A 13,592-nucleotide genomic window follows, 5' to 3' on the forward strand; every position below is an offset into this window, starting at 1 on the left:
GACTGATGGCCCTCCTCCTGTCCAGATCCAAGCCCAGAACGGCCCAACCACCAGCCTTGCAAGCCTGCTATGAGAAGCCGTCAGTCTGGCCTATCGCGGTAGCTGGTACATTATAATGAGCAACAGATTGATGCCTAACAACCTGCTATCAGACCACTGTAGCTATGATTTGAGAGGATTTTAAGAGGTCACGGAGTTCATGCTTTCACTTTATTAGCTTCTCAAGATTGCTTCCCGATTGTCTATCACTTTTTTTTTTATTTTTAAGTTGTTGTAAAGCAATTGCAACACCTGTTGCATATGTATCTCACGTTTCCTGATGGGATGGATGCAGGGCAGGGTCGGACTCTTGATTAGAGTAGTGAAGGACACATAGTGACGTATTAAAGGGCTTCTTCGCCTCAGATACAGAAAACCCTTCTCTACTTTTGCCAGGTTTCTTTTCCATTTGTTGGAAAAAAAAAGGAGAGGGTAGATAGGGGGACAGTAAAGAAATGTAGAAGAAATTAATTTATTCATGTTGATATTTTTGTATCTGTTGGTAAATATTTTACATCTCGCCTTTTTGTATGGATCCTGTTTGTTTTTTTCATGCATGGATGATGGATGAACTGATGTAGACTCCCTGTACAATAGTTTCTGACCTGGATTGCTAACAATAAATTTTTGGTTGATCATTGTTTGCACAAAATCCATATTAGAAAGAGTAGAGACATGTTGTAATATATTTTCACACAATAATTAAATTGGCAGTACACATTGTAGTGGGAGAATGTATGTGCAGTTCCTCTGTGGACCAGAATTTGGTGACTGTGAGGGTTGCCACATACCCCTTTTAATGCAACACATTTAACTGATGTATTTTTTTGAAGTTCCATAATATAAGAATTCCCTGTTGATGTATTCATTTTTACAAATCAGGTTTAGACTTTTGGAGCTTACAGTAATCTTCCGATATTCAAAAAGTGAATTTTATTTTTATTTTGTTATATTTTAATTTGTCTTGATAGTTCCACTAAATGGTTTCTTTACCGTATGTTTGTATAGATTTGCCACTCGTTGAACATTTATTGTACAGTGACATTTTATAAAGTCAATTTAGTAAAAGTGTGATATGTATTTTTTAGCTATCCTATGTAGAAAGCTCAATGCTTGGTATTTAAGGCACTCTGTAAGGACACAGTTTAAGCTTGAGTACTGGCCATATTCTATCCAATGCCTATGTTTTTAATGCTTACATTGTTTTCAATAATTTTCCAATAAAAATATGATTGAAAATTTTAAAGTTACCGATTTACATATCCGTTTTTTGACATTATGCCTTTTAGTGCGCGAGTACTGATTGGTTAATAATTATGTTTAGTGGAGCCAAACTGGGCCACCACTCGTATCAATGATGACCTGCTGGTGTGGCCGGGTTAGCTCATTTGGTAGAGCAGGCAAACGTTTATAGAGGTTTAATCCTCGACACCGCAGGTTCGATTCCGACCTGCGGCCCTTTGCTGCATGTCATTCCCCATCTCACTCCCCTTTCATGTCTTCATCTGTCCTGTGAAACTAAAGGCCTAAAAATGCTAACAGTAGTTAGTTGTTAACTAGTGCAATAGTTAGAGTGGTGATCATGTATTTTAAGTAGCCTGCAGGTGGTGCTAGAGTTCCCAAATGTCTTTACATGCATGGAATTACAAAGTCTTCTAGACAAAATGCACAAATCTCAATTTTAGGGCTAAATGCTGTAATATATTTAACCTTTTGAACTTTTACTAACAGAACTGAGTATTTCTAGAAGAAAATACATTTAAAAGCTGCCAATGTAAACACCTAACTGACTAGAATGTACCACCAAAACAATGACTTACTGGATGATTTCCAGTGGTTAATCATATTCTAAAAACAATGTATAATGTGATTAGTTAGTATTTGAAAACCGTTTGCAAATGTGTAGTTCTCTAATTGTCTTTATTGTGTTTGCGATGGTTGATTCACTCGGATCTCTCTGTATCAAAGAACTATTCAAGAAACGGATTAATTAAATAATCTAAAGAAGTGGACATACAGTAGAGAGATGTGATTTCAAATATAACCGCACTCAGAAATGGATTTCACAAGCTATTTAAGGCCTGTGTGAAATAGTAAACTAAGTCTACACTTGTATGTATCCTGTGGGGTTAACACTGCACAGTTACAAAGCAGGACCTGGACTTTGTGCTTACTATGGAGCTATGTTAAACTTTCCCAGTTGACGAGGACTTTTGAGCCCACCTCCATCCCTTCACCTGTTAAATGAATTGGCGTACAGAGGTGAGCAATGACAAAAAGGCTGCTACCCTTATATGCCCTCCTTGCAGGCCCCATAGAGCAGTTTGAATAGGAATAAACCTAAGAACCCTTCCTCCATATTGTAGCTAAGGACTCCCTGAACTTCTGCACCATTACAACCCTGCACCAGATCACAAGCTTTTGCCATAGAAGTGGCCAGGCATGGTTAACTAGTTATGTAGTCCAGCCATGACACATCATGCTCCTGTGTCTCTGGGTATACTTTAGGAGCACAATGACTAGGTAAAACCCCTGAGGACAACACTGTACCTCAGAAATGGATACAAGGTTTCAGAAAAGTGGCAGGGGCTAGTTTGGCACAAGGAACCACATAAAGCCTTTGGTTTGGCACTGGACTCTCTACAGCAAACGTTTGGAACTCCTGTCTCAGTTGATCCTGGGAGCTGCTACAGGGTCCACTGTGGGTGCAGGAAGATCCTGAGAGGGGTGGCAGTGAGCCAGATCCATGGAAATGTCTACTTTGCAACCAGTAGTTCTGTTTGTGCCTCAACTGCCATCCCATGTAGAGCAGGATTATTTAACTGTTAAATATCCAGCATAAGTCAAACCATATAGTCTAGTTGAATGGACTCAGTTAAGTACATTTCAATTATATAGGTTATGTGTTATATGTAGTATGATTCATGGAGCAAAACTCCTGTTGTGTTGTCATACATTGCGATTCAGAGTTGTAGTACAATAGGTTTGTGTTATGGAATAATTTCAACTTTGTTTCTTGAGAAAATCATCACTAAAGATGAGCAGTTTGATGCTTTTAAGATTTACAGTACTGTTGGGGTAATTTGGATATGGTGCACACACACACACACACACACACACACACACACACACACACACACACACACACAAAAGAAGCCTGAAGACAAATGCTGTAGCTATGTGAAAAGTACACACATGTAACAAATGAGGATTATACTGACTGTAAATTAAAACATCTAAAATGAAAAGGTCAAATTGATACATGATTTTTTATGTTCGCCTTTTTTCTATATCGTAAGTTGCAGTGTCTTACAGTAGCAAAGACTGCAAGCAAATCAAGCAGAGCTGTATAGTAACTAAGTAGAACTACTTCACTACTGTAAGTACTAAAAGGCTGTATCTGTACTCTACTGGAGTATTATTTTTTTTCTCCTACTTCTACTTTTACTTGAGTACATATTTTCGATGAGTTTAATACTTTTACTCAGATACATTTTTTCTGTGCTGCATAGTTACTCGTTACTGTTGTGAATTCCTCATGCTGCGGAGACTGTGTAGGTTACGTTACAGTGTCTTTAGTTACGGCTACGTTAGTTACGTACGATAATGTTACGGTCGCCCGTTCAGAAGTCAGAGACGATGTAAGTTGTACTCTTTCTATTTAGCCATTGTTGCAGCAGATGAAGTTATTCCTGAGTTGTTTCAGTCTGCAGTGAGTACTGAATGTTAACCGTTTGACCCTGTGACGGAAAGCTGCTAGTTTATCTGTATTTTAATAGCTTGCTAACTTTCCACTACACACATTTTATTTCAGTATTTGTTAATGAGTGATTATAACCCATTGTTATATCAGATAGTAGTTATAACAGCTGTGACATTAATGTACCTTTTTTTATTTCAGAAACTTCCTTCATATCCAGCAATGTGCAGCTTGTGACTGCCTGTAATGCTCCGTCTTAATACCAAGTAAAAAGTTGAACTCCAACAATATGATATTCAAAATTTGACTGCTTTCTTTAATAACTACATAACACAATACTTGTACTTTTACTTTAGTACTTGAGTAGTACATTTTAAAATAAACTACTTGCAATACTTAAGTACAAAAAATGTTGAATACTTTAGTACTTCCACTTAAGTGGGGTGCTTAAAGAGCACTTCTACTTCTACTCAAGTCACTTTTTTGATAGAGCACTTGTACTTTTACTCAAGTATGGGTCTCTAGTACTTTATACACCTCTGAAATGAAGCGTACCTATTCTTGAGCAAAAAAAGTGGTTGTTTTTTGAATATTTTAATTCATTATTTTATGTTCTTATATGAGGCCTAAAGCACACATAAACCGAGGAACTGGGAAGTTTCTGTCACAAGCATACACATCATTGTCACACAAGCATGTAATGAAATCCAATCAAATGCAATGAGTACAATGAAAGGTTAGCACACAATTACACTGTGGTGTTTGTTTATTTACATACTCTTAAAATTTGATTAATTCAAGTTTAGGTTCCAATTCAATGCTTGTCCTAGTTTTAAACCATAGACATGTTTTAATTGCAACATTGTCCTTCTTTTTCAGCAGTTGGAAACTTAACATTTCCGAGGTGTGTATGAACGCAGCATGACGCCGCCTGTGGTGGCTCATTACATTATCTGGCAACCGGAGTGGCAGCGGACAGAAGAGAGGGGATCCCCGGGATTTTTACACTGAAGCCAGCTAAATACTAACATCAAACATCTGAAAATCGCGGGGGAACTCGGTCAAGCTCCTCCTAGACTTCGTAAGTCAATGTATTCCATTATCATATCAATTAATCCAATACTTTCATTTTCAATTAAATTATGACGACGAAGGGAAGTTTCTCTATCGGTGTTAGCACAGCTAACGTAAGTTAAGCTAGCTAGCATAGCTTGATTTTAGCTAACGTGCAAGGTAACTGTGTGTGTCGTCCAGCTACACACATACACCTACCGAACACTGACTGCCAAGAACAAACCGCTTCAAAAAGTCGAGAAATGTTTAAACAAACTTCCCCGGCAAACTTGTATTGGGATGCACCAATAGTAACATATAATCCAAGTTATTGTTTGTATTTACCCATAATGATGCTAGAAAACTAAGACAAAACAATCATTTTCTGTGTGCAATTAACACTTGATTATTTGTGAATACATTTAGCGACTGTCTGGGAAGGCAAGTGTCCTGAGAGTTAGCAGGCTAACTTAGCTTGCTAGCTAGCATTTTTAACACTAGCAGCAACTCACTGTGATGGGGTCGATTTCATTGTCTGTCGTGTATCGCTATTTGGACGCGTGCAGACATCAAAGCCAAATATCATAAAACATAGAATCATATTTCAAGGAGTATACGCTCCAGTGTTCAGTGACTTCGCTATAATCTCTGTAATCGTTTACAATCACAATAGGCTGTTAGCTCGCGTTAGTTAGCCACTGGTTTTGTAGCCGGACAGATGGACAGGTTGTTGTTGGTAAGCCAAGTTAACGTTAGCATGAGATAGCTTGTTGTTGTTGATAGGTTAGTTGGGAAAAAAGGTAGCTATTCTTTTACGCAAAGTTGCGTCACTAAAGTTTATGAACATCTCATAACCGGTATTGTCTCCGGGCAATGCTAAGCCGACTGTTCTTAGCCGTGGATGGGTATGATTATGGCTTCATAAACCATTGATCTCAGAACTTTGTCAGATTAGCTCAACCGTGAAAAGCCTTTTTATGGAGGCGTAATGGTGGACGCTGGTGCCTCCGTCAGGGTGTGTGTGTGTGTGTGTGTGTGTGTGTCTGTCTGTCCACGACGGGGTAACGTTAGTAGCTATCACCCACGCCAGACTACTGACATTTAAACGCATACATTGCGTTTGCACCAGAATATCAGTGTCTTTTTAAAACTGAGATCAAATTAATCACCACTTAATGTATGTAGCTAATGAGGTGTCTTGCGCACAAGTCTCAGGGCATGCTTTATAACTACTATACCGTTTTCCCGTTGAAGTCGAGCATTTGAAGACATCCCTGTGATTTTCAGTTGATGCTAATTGTTACATATATTTTTTCTTTTGTGCGAGATGTAACGTTATCTGAATTATTTGTTATTGTTTGTTTATGACTCCGTCGAGGCTCAGCGTTAGATGGTTTTGTAGGTATTTACAGCATTACAGCAAGCCAGCTATGACCCATGGATCTTGTTGTTTGAGTGGTCACATCAAGACAGTTTTATATTCACCTGTTTTTAAAGTGCCTTTAAGATGAACAGGAGTGTGACATATCCCTACCTCTGGTGAGCAAGTGTCCCTTCTTTTTTAGAGTTGGCACCCTTGGCTAGTGATGGGGGGACACATGTCGCTTTGCATTTTATGATGGGCCTTGGATTAGCCTAAGGAGGGGTGCCTCTTATGGAAAAACCTTCCTGAGAGGGATGTGACCAGACAGGCATGACTCGGGATCCACTCTTATTCTGCTGCATCAGGAGTGAAACGTTTTTTATAATGCATCTGTAGGGAAATGTCCTATGTTAACTATTTAGACCTAATACTGGTGATAACTCTCTGCTGGGGTAGTATGGCATAGCTCTTATTGTTTCTATCCGTTGACGTCTGGCTGAGGTGTTATCATAATGGTATCCGTGTAGCACACTGCAGGACACAGTTTGAATATAGCAGTTAGGCTGCGTTCAGACAGGAAAACAGTTGAGTCCGTCTCGACTTTTCGCCGCAGGCCCGCTGGAAATGTTGGGAAACCATGAAGTTTCTCCAAAATCGAGCAGGTAGATGGTGTCAATGTGGATGAGTGATGAGGGACCCTTGTTTTATTACTTTCCGTAGTGATGTCATCAGGAAAAGATGACCGTAGGATTTCTAGCTTCATTCAGGCAGCGATCACTCGTTGTGAATCTAATAATATGCAAAAGTGAAAGATGCTGCTGCAAGTGAAAACTGACACCTTGTTATGTGTTCTTTGCTTTCATTTTGTGTTTGACAGTTGTGTTAGATCCTGCTTGCTACACTGAGTTCTTTATGCTATATGCCATTTTTAAATTACTGACTTTTCCTAAAGGTTTGAAAGTGATTGGATGCTTTGATTGACTTTGGTTCAGATCATGTAGTCAAGTTAAGTCTTCCAGGAAGGACAGACATGCAATAGATGTCGTGTATGTACATAATGGACCAACATAGTAAAATTATAGCATTGACAATCGGGATGACTTAATTATAGATTGTAAACACATATAAGAATATGGATCCGAGAGGACGTCAAGCAACTTCCAGGTGCCGCCACACAGATAGGACCTGAGCCACATGTCCTCTCCACCATAGAGGCCTGGAAAGAGAAAAGACTGTTACTACAAACGCACAAGAGTCAAAGCTCAGGCACACCATTCACACACAGAGAGAGAGAGAGAGAGAGAGAATCCCCTGGACGATGATGAGCCATAACATCTGGAAAGAGGTGACGACAGCCAGGGGAGAGAGAGAGAGTCCAGGATGGCCAATGGCCCAGCACAGAGAAGCCTGAGTGAAAAGAGGACACAGGGCAGAAAATAGTTTGAGAAAGAGGTAGGCATACAGCTTGGATGCTTGTGGGACAACAAACAGAGGGTTAAAGAAATGCAGTGGCTTTCAGGAAGTTTACAGTATTCTTGTCGGCAGGACAAACACTAACTATAAATGCTAGCCTTAATAGATTAATACTGAGACCGACCCGTCGGAAGGATAATCATAACGGGAACCTAGCCTGATGTAATAAGAAAGAAGAAGAAACGCACTGAAAGTTTAGGTGAAAATATGAGTTTTAAGTCTGGATTTAAAGACCTCCACAGAGTCAGACCTTTTCATGTTCTAAGGCCCTAAAGCCTGCTGACTTCCCACTAGCCTGTATTCTGAGAGAGCACAGGATGGACTAAAAGGTTTAAGGAGATCAGACAGGTATCACTTTTGAAAGTCGTCAGAAGTACCTTTTTTAAAGTCTGATCTGACATTGTGGTGTTTCAACATAACAGATGTACACGGTATTGTTAAGATCTGAATGTTTTCTTGTCCTTTTGAGAATTGTCTGTTGTTCTGTCAGTTTCCCAGTTTGTTGCATCAAATTCCAGAGAACAGAGTAGTCGCATTGGCCACAGGGTCCCACCCAAAGGCAGTATCTGCAGCCGGAGGACAGCAATCCTCCAATGTGTGACTGACTGAAACTATTTTTTGTTTATCCTGTCAGACTTCAGATTGACTGAAGCATGCATTTAAATGTGACCCCAACCTCTCTCAGTCAGTTGGAGGTAAGGAGTGATGGGTTGGGCATTGTCTTTATGACGCTAACCTCCTCAAATGTTAGTTTCACACAAAAAAACACACACTTTGAGTTTACACTAGTTCACAGCCTCGACCATAATTCTCATACCTGATACTTTTTAACTTATTTGTGTGGCCAAAGCCTAATTAAATACTGCCCCCTGGTTCAGACTGGACATACATCATTGTAGAAGACTTCTGCTTCTCCTGTTGACGGGTTACAATGAATTGGCCCTTGAATAAATGGTAAGAAGTGGTGTTTGTTGTTTCCCTGCTACCTGTAGAGGCACTATTTTCACGAGGAGGTAGTGAAAAACTTTTCTTTTGCTTAGCATTTTTTTGAACATGCAGTGTATGAGAAGACTACACAAGACAAGTAGATAGAAATGAAAGGGAGAGAGAGAGAGATCATTTCCCAGTGGTCATTTCAGTGGTTATTTTATGAAAGTACAAAATGCATCAGACAAAAACAAAACTCACCAGGCAGGCAAAAATAACACTAGGCCAGCTGCCACATGTTTTTTTTACAGCTGTTTTGGGCACTCATTCCCCCCTCCCCCAGCACAAGTAGCTGGTTTAAAAATGTAATTCCCATCCCTACCTGATATATTTAAAACCACAATTAAAAGCATGAAAGCTTAGAGTATTGAAGGAGAGCGCATCTACTTAAAATTTGTCCTCCCTGCAGTGTGTAGCTGTATGGCACAGCAAAAAAAAAAATCATATTTATTCAACATTGAGTAATATGCATTCACAGGGGGGCTATCCCCAGTGCTGGATGCCGGCTAAACAGCTGCCTACGTGCCTCTGTCTGACTGGTCATTTCAACTAACATAGCCTGTATCTTTTACATTTTTGTTCCACTTGTTTTTGCTCACAAGTGACAACCCACATGACCAGTGTTGTCTGAAATGGCATCTGATCTGATGTAAAAAAGACTAATTACTCATTTACAGGTTATGTAATACACATTTCTAAAGTTTTAATTTTTTTTTCTGCCTGTAGCAACTGCTTCCACTGTGTGGCCAGTGCTGACATGGCAATTCTCAAACTCTCAGTGCAGCAAACCGGCAGAGCGGCAACTTGGATGCATGCAGCATCAAGGCATGTGTCCAAGAGGGGACACACAGCCCTGTCTGATTCCCTGCCACATGGCTCTTTTCTGTGGATTGCGTGTTACATTATCACTGCACTGTCATGCCTGGCCTAAAAGTCATCAAAACAAGAGCGCGATGGAATATTTGGAGAATAAAGGTTGGAATATTACAGGGAAAATTAACATAGAATATATTGAATTTTCTTTTTTAAAGTTGGAATATTTGCACAGAAAAATTGTCCGATTATTATGAGACAAAAAGTCAGAATATTCTAGAAAAAAAGTTGAAATATTTTGCAGCGCGTCCTCTCTGCGTGTTGACAAAGAGCGGGGCTCAGCTCCGATACACACACCAGTGTTTCCTTTAGGATTCTTGGATATATTATATCGATATCGTGATATGAGACTACATATCGTCTTAGATTTTGGATATCGTGATATGACAGAAGTGTCTTTTCCTGGGTTTAAAGGCTTCATTACAATGAAGTGATGTACTTTTCTGAACTTACCAGACTGTTCTAGCTTTTCTATTATTAATCATTATTTATCTAAAATCTAAGTGTGAAGATATTTTGCGAAAGCACCAACTGTCAACTCTAGAATATATCGCCGCAATATCGATATTGAGGTATTTGGTCAAGAATATCATGATATCTGATTTTCTCTATATTGCCCAGCCCTATATCAGAAAATATGGGACGTAGAAATAAGCGCTGAAAATGTGTGGAAAAAAAATTTAACAATTTAAAACGTTAGAAAAAACTAAAACAAACCTTATGGAGCTTTGATTTCAAAAAAGGCATTCCTGTTATACAGTATTTATGTTTACATTTTATTGTTACTTGAACAGCTGAGCATTAAATCATGAACCAGGTGAAGAAACCTGTTTATTATTTATTCATTTGATTTTGCAACTGTTCACTGAAATAGCCGGTTTCTATGAAACTACATGTGACATGTCATATTTGGCTTTGACTTTGACTGAACATTTGCTCTCACTTTGCGGAAAAAATATCGGGATATATATCGAATATCGATATTCAGCCAAAATATATCGGGATATGACTTTTGGTCCATATCGCCCAGCCCTACCCAATCCTACTGGTCACTTACCCAAGTTATGATTAGCAAAGTAATCAGTTTCCTGAGTAGAAAGTGTACAGTAGTAGACACAGAACATGTTTGTAAAACCAGTAAAATGTCCCTTGAGATGAACACTGGTAAAAATAGTCCTGAAATGGTAGGCTTTTTGTCATGGTGCTGTGAGGTGCATTGATTGTCTTCTGCCACGTCACTCTATATAGGAAAAAAATGACCCGATTATCATTCCTGAAGCTCGCTGTCATTCTCACTGTCCCAAATCTGTTGGATGATTCACTGTAAGGCTAATGTCATGTAGCCTTTGGAGGAAAATGACTTGCCTTACAAATTGTATTTCTAACTAGAGCTGTCCCAAACGATTAATCTAGCGATTCTTTTTTTTTTGATTAGTCGACTAATCTAACGATACATTTTTAACAATTTACACAAAACAAATTTCAATAAGGTTCAAGTCTCTATTTATTAAAATGGTTTAACACTGCACTGTTAAAGTAAAATGAATTTGTAGCGCAACCTGCAGCCAGATGTAGGCTATCAATCCAACAACAAAATAAAGTCACTTTCAGGAGGAATAAAAAAATAAAAACTAAGTAAACAGCAAGTGCAAAAAGAGTAGCCTGTATTTTTTTTTTTTTTTTTTTTTTAACAGTAGTAGGTAAAATAATGAATAAGCTCTTGTTTAACATCCAAGTTCTTCTCCCTTTTTAATCTTACAGTAAAAAAGTGCAATGAAATCAGATGTATCAAATAAGTCCAACATAAGGCAAGTTGCAGAGTGTCTAATAACAGTGAATAACGGTCTGTAATCAATTGGGTCACTCATGATAATGGTAAACCAAAAAAAACAAACAAAGGACTCGTGAGATATCTGAAACAATCTGGCCTGGTTGCGCAATTATTGAAGAGCTACGGATGGGGGAGACACGATTTAGCACAGTTTACCTCACACTCAAGTCAGTGCAGGGCATCTAACCAGAGCAAAAGGAGAAGCTGGAGAGGCATAGCTTTCCCCACCCAATTAGGCTGATAAAGTAATGATTAAAAAAAACACAAATACTTGATGAAGGGCCTGTTCCGAGAGTAGTGGCGGGACATATGGGCCCGGCCTGTGGGTCAAGTTTGCGTTCGGGCAGAGAATCTAAACTCTACTTGGGAGGGAAAGGTGAGCAGAACTTACGGTGTTTTGCTGCTGTTATCCTGACTCAGGGAGGCATTTTACAAAGTCTACAGACTACCACGTTGTTGTTGGCGTTAAGATTAAAATACTCCCACACTTTAGAAGACCGGGTGCAAGCCTTTTTCTCAATGTGTTGTTGAACTTACTGGAGTCAGCCGGTTATTTATAGATTTCGACGCGTAACGTGTCGACGCAAATTATTTGTGTCGACGTTTACGTAATTGATTACGTCGACGAATCGTCCCAGCTCTATTTTTAACATCATCATAATGAGTCCAAAATTGAATTTTGATTCATATCTTCCCAAATTTCCTGGGTTTGATGGCACAGTATCATTGTATTATGCTTTTAAGAAATACCCTGGACAGACTGCTCTCATTAAGTGGTGTCTGTATGACACGCCAATTCGTATTGCCATTTTTGCGTTTTATCAAGAGGCATAATCGCTTTTTAGCGTGTTTATCAACGCTGTTTGGCCTCCATTGACCTACATTACGTGTGAATTATCGCCGTAGCGAGTAGTATGAAAGGACAGAAGTCCGCTGAGTGTGGTTGGTTGGGGTGGAGGATGGGTGAAACACAGGACTTTCACCCAGGAGAGCCGGGATCGCGTCATGCTTTTTGCATTTATCAACCATTTTTTATTAATTTTTTTTATATATATATACTTAGCAAAAAAAAGAAACGTCCTCTCACTTTCAACTGCTTTTATGAACATAAAAAGATTCAACTACTAAGAACTAAACTGAACGTTTCACCGACATGTGACTAACCGAAATGGAAAAATGTGTCCCTGAACAAAGGATGGTCAAAATCAAAAGTTGCGGAACGTTACAGGGAAGACATCCTCCTCCCTCATGTGGTACCCTTCCATGTCCCCCAGAAATGTCGGCGAACTTGCAGGTGCCTTGGTTGGAAGAGTGGTAACATCTCACAGCAAGAACTGGCAAACCTGATGCAGTCCATGAGGAGGAGATGCACTGCCGTATTTAATGCAGCTGGTGGCCACACCAGATACTGCCTGTGACTTTTGATTTTGACCATCCTTTGTTCAGGGACACATTTTCCCATTTCTGTTAGTCACGTGTCTGTGAAACGTTGTTCAGTTTAATTCTTAGTAGTTGAATCTTTTTATGTTCTTACAAAGTTTTGCGCATGTTAAGTTGGCTGAAAATAAAGGCAGTTGAAAGTGAGAGAACGTTTTCTTTTTTTGCTGAGTATTTAAAGCCTTCCCCAATGTTGTTTTCCTAAACCCAACCTTTTTTTTTTTTTTTTTTTTTTTTTTTTTTTACACGCATGTGACGTTCTCTCGATAGCACTGCACGTTCTCGCTGTAGTAGTATGTATAGCCGTATGAGCCGAGAGGGGGGAAAAAGCTGAAGAGCAGTAGGTTGGCAGTCATTGTGAATGGGACCTAGTGTTCGCCAGCAAAGCTAGAGACTCCAAAGGCACCCAGCAGCACTACAGGCTATAGTTGAGAAAGGCTCGACCTAATGCAAACTGGTGTAATGCGAACGACAACCAGGTGAGCGCCAATCACGCTTGTTTTAATGTCTGCAGAAACGGAGTTGTTTACTAGTCGAAATCGCTTCCAGCAAAGATACTGGACCCTAATGCTATATCAGTCTTGCCAGCTCAGGTGCCAATGCTGTATTAAAACAATGCGTGCCGTGTGAAAAAAGAAACTGTTCTGTACTTTGCGTCTCTGTCAGAATACAACGGTCCAGTCGGAGCAGGCTGTAAATGTAAATAATTTATATATTTTCATTCTGTTAATATCTTTTCATATATTAGTGTGAGTGTCACGGTTAAGGAAGGCTGCGTTAAGTTGTGTTAAGTTGCCTTGTCAGTAAGTTTACATTTGGGCAACCAAAAATGTACT

At 39.4% G+C, this 13,592-nt stretch overlaps 2 protein-coding genes across 5 annotated transcripts in view; both read left to right on the forward strand.

Annotated features, from left to right (window-relative positions):
- Positions 1 to 116, forward strand: part of mau2 (MAU2 sister chromatid cohesion factor) — a 15,074-nt gene extending 14,958 nt beyond the window's left edge. Inside the window, exon 18 of the mRNA XM_028588467.1 lies at positions 1 to 116. This exon is cut by the window's left edge and continues 2 nt beyond it. Coding sequence (XP_028444268.1) covers positions 1 to 73 — 73 coding nt within the window. The 3' untranslated portion in view covers positions 74 to 116.
- A 4,523-nt stretch (positions 117 to 4,639) lies between these two features.
- gatad2ab (GATA zinc finger domain containing 2Ab) overlaps positions 4,640 to 13,592 on the forward strand; it is a 33,355-nt gene continuing 24,402 nt past the window's right edge. For 3 of the 4 annotated variants that reach the window (XM_028587765.1, XM_028587766.1, XM_028587767.1), the window contains exon 1: positions 4,640 to 4,820. The gene's annotated coding sequence lies outside the window, so the exon portion shown is untranslated. The remainder of the gene's footprint in view (positions 4,821 to 13,592) is intronic. The other variant, XM_028587764.1, reaches the window with a different exon arrangement.

Source organism: Perca flavescens, chromosome 9 (assembly GCF_004354835.1).
Source record: "Perca flavescens isolate YP-PL-M2 chromosome 9, PFLA_1.0, whole genome shotgun sequence".
In the NCBI taxonomy this organism is placed as follows: Eukaryota; Metazoa; Chordata; class Actinopteri; order Perciformes; family Percidae; genus Perca; species Perca flavescens.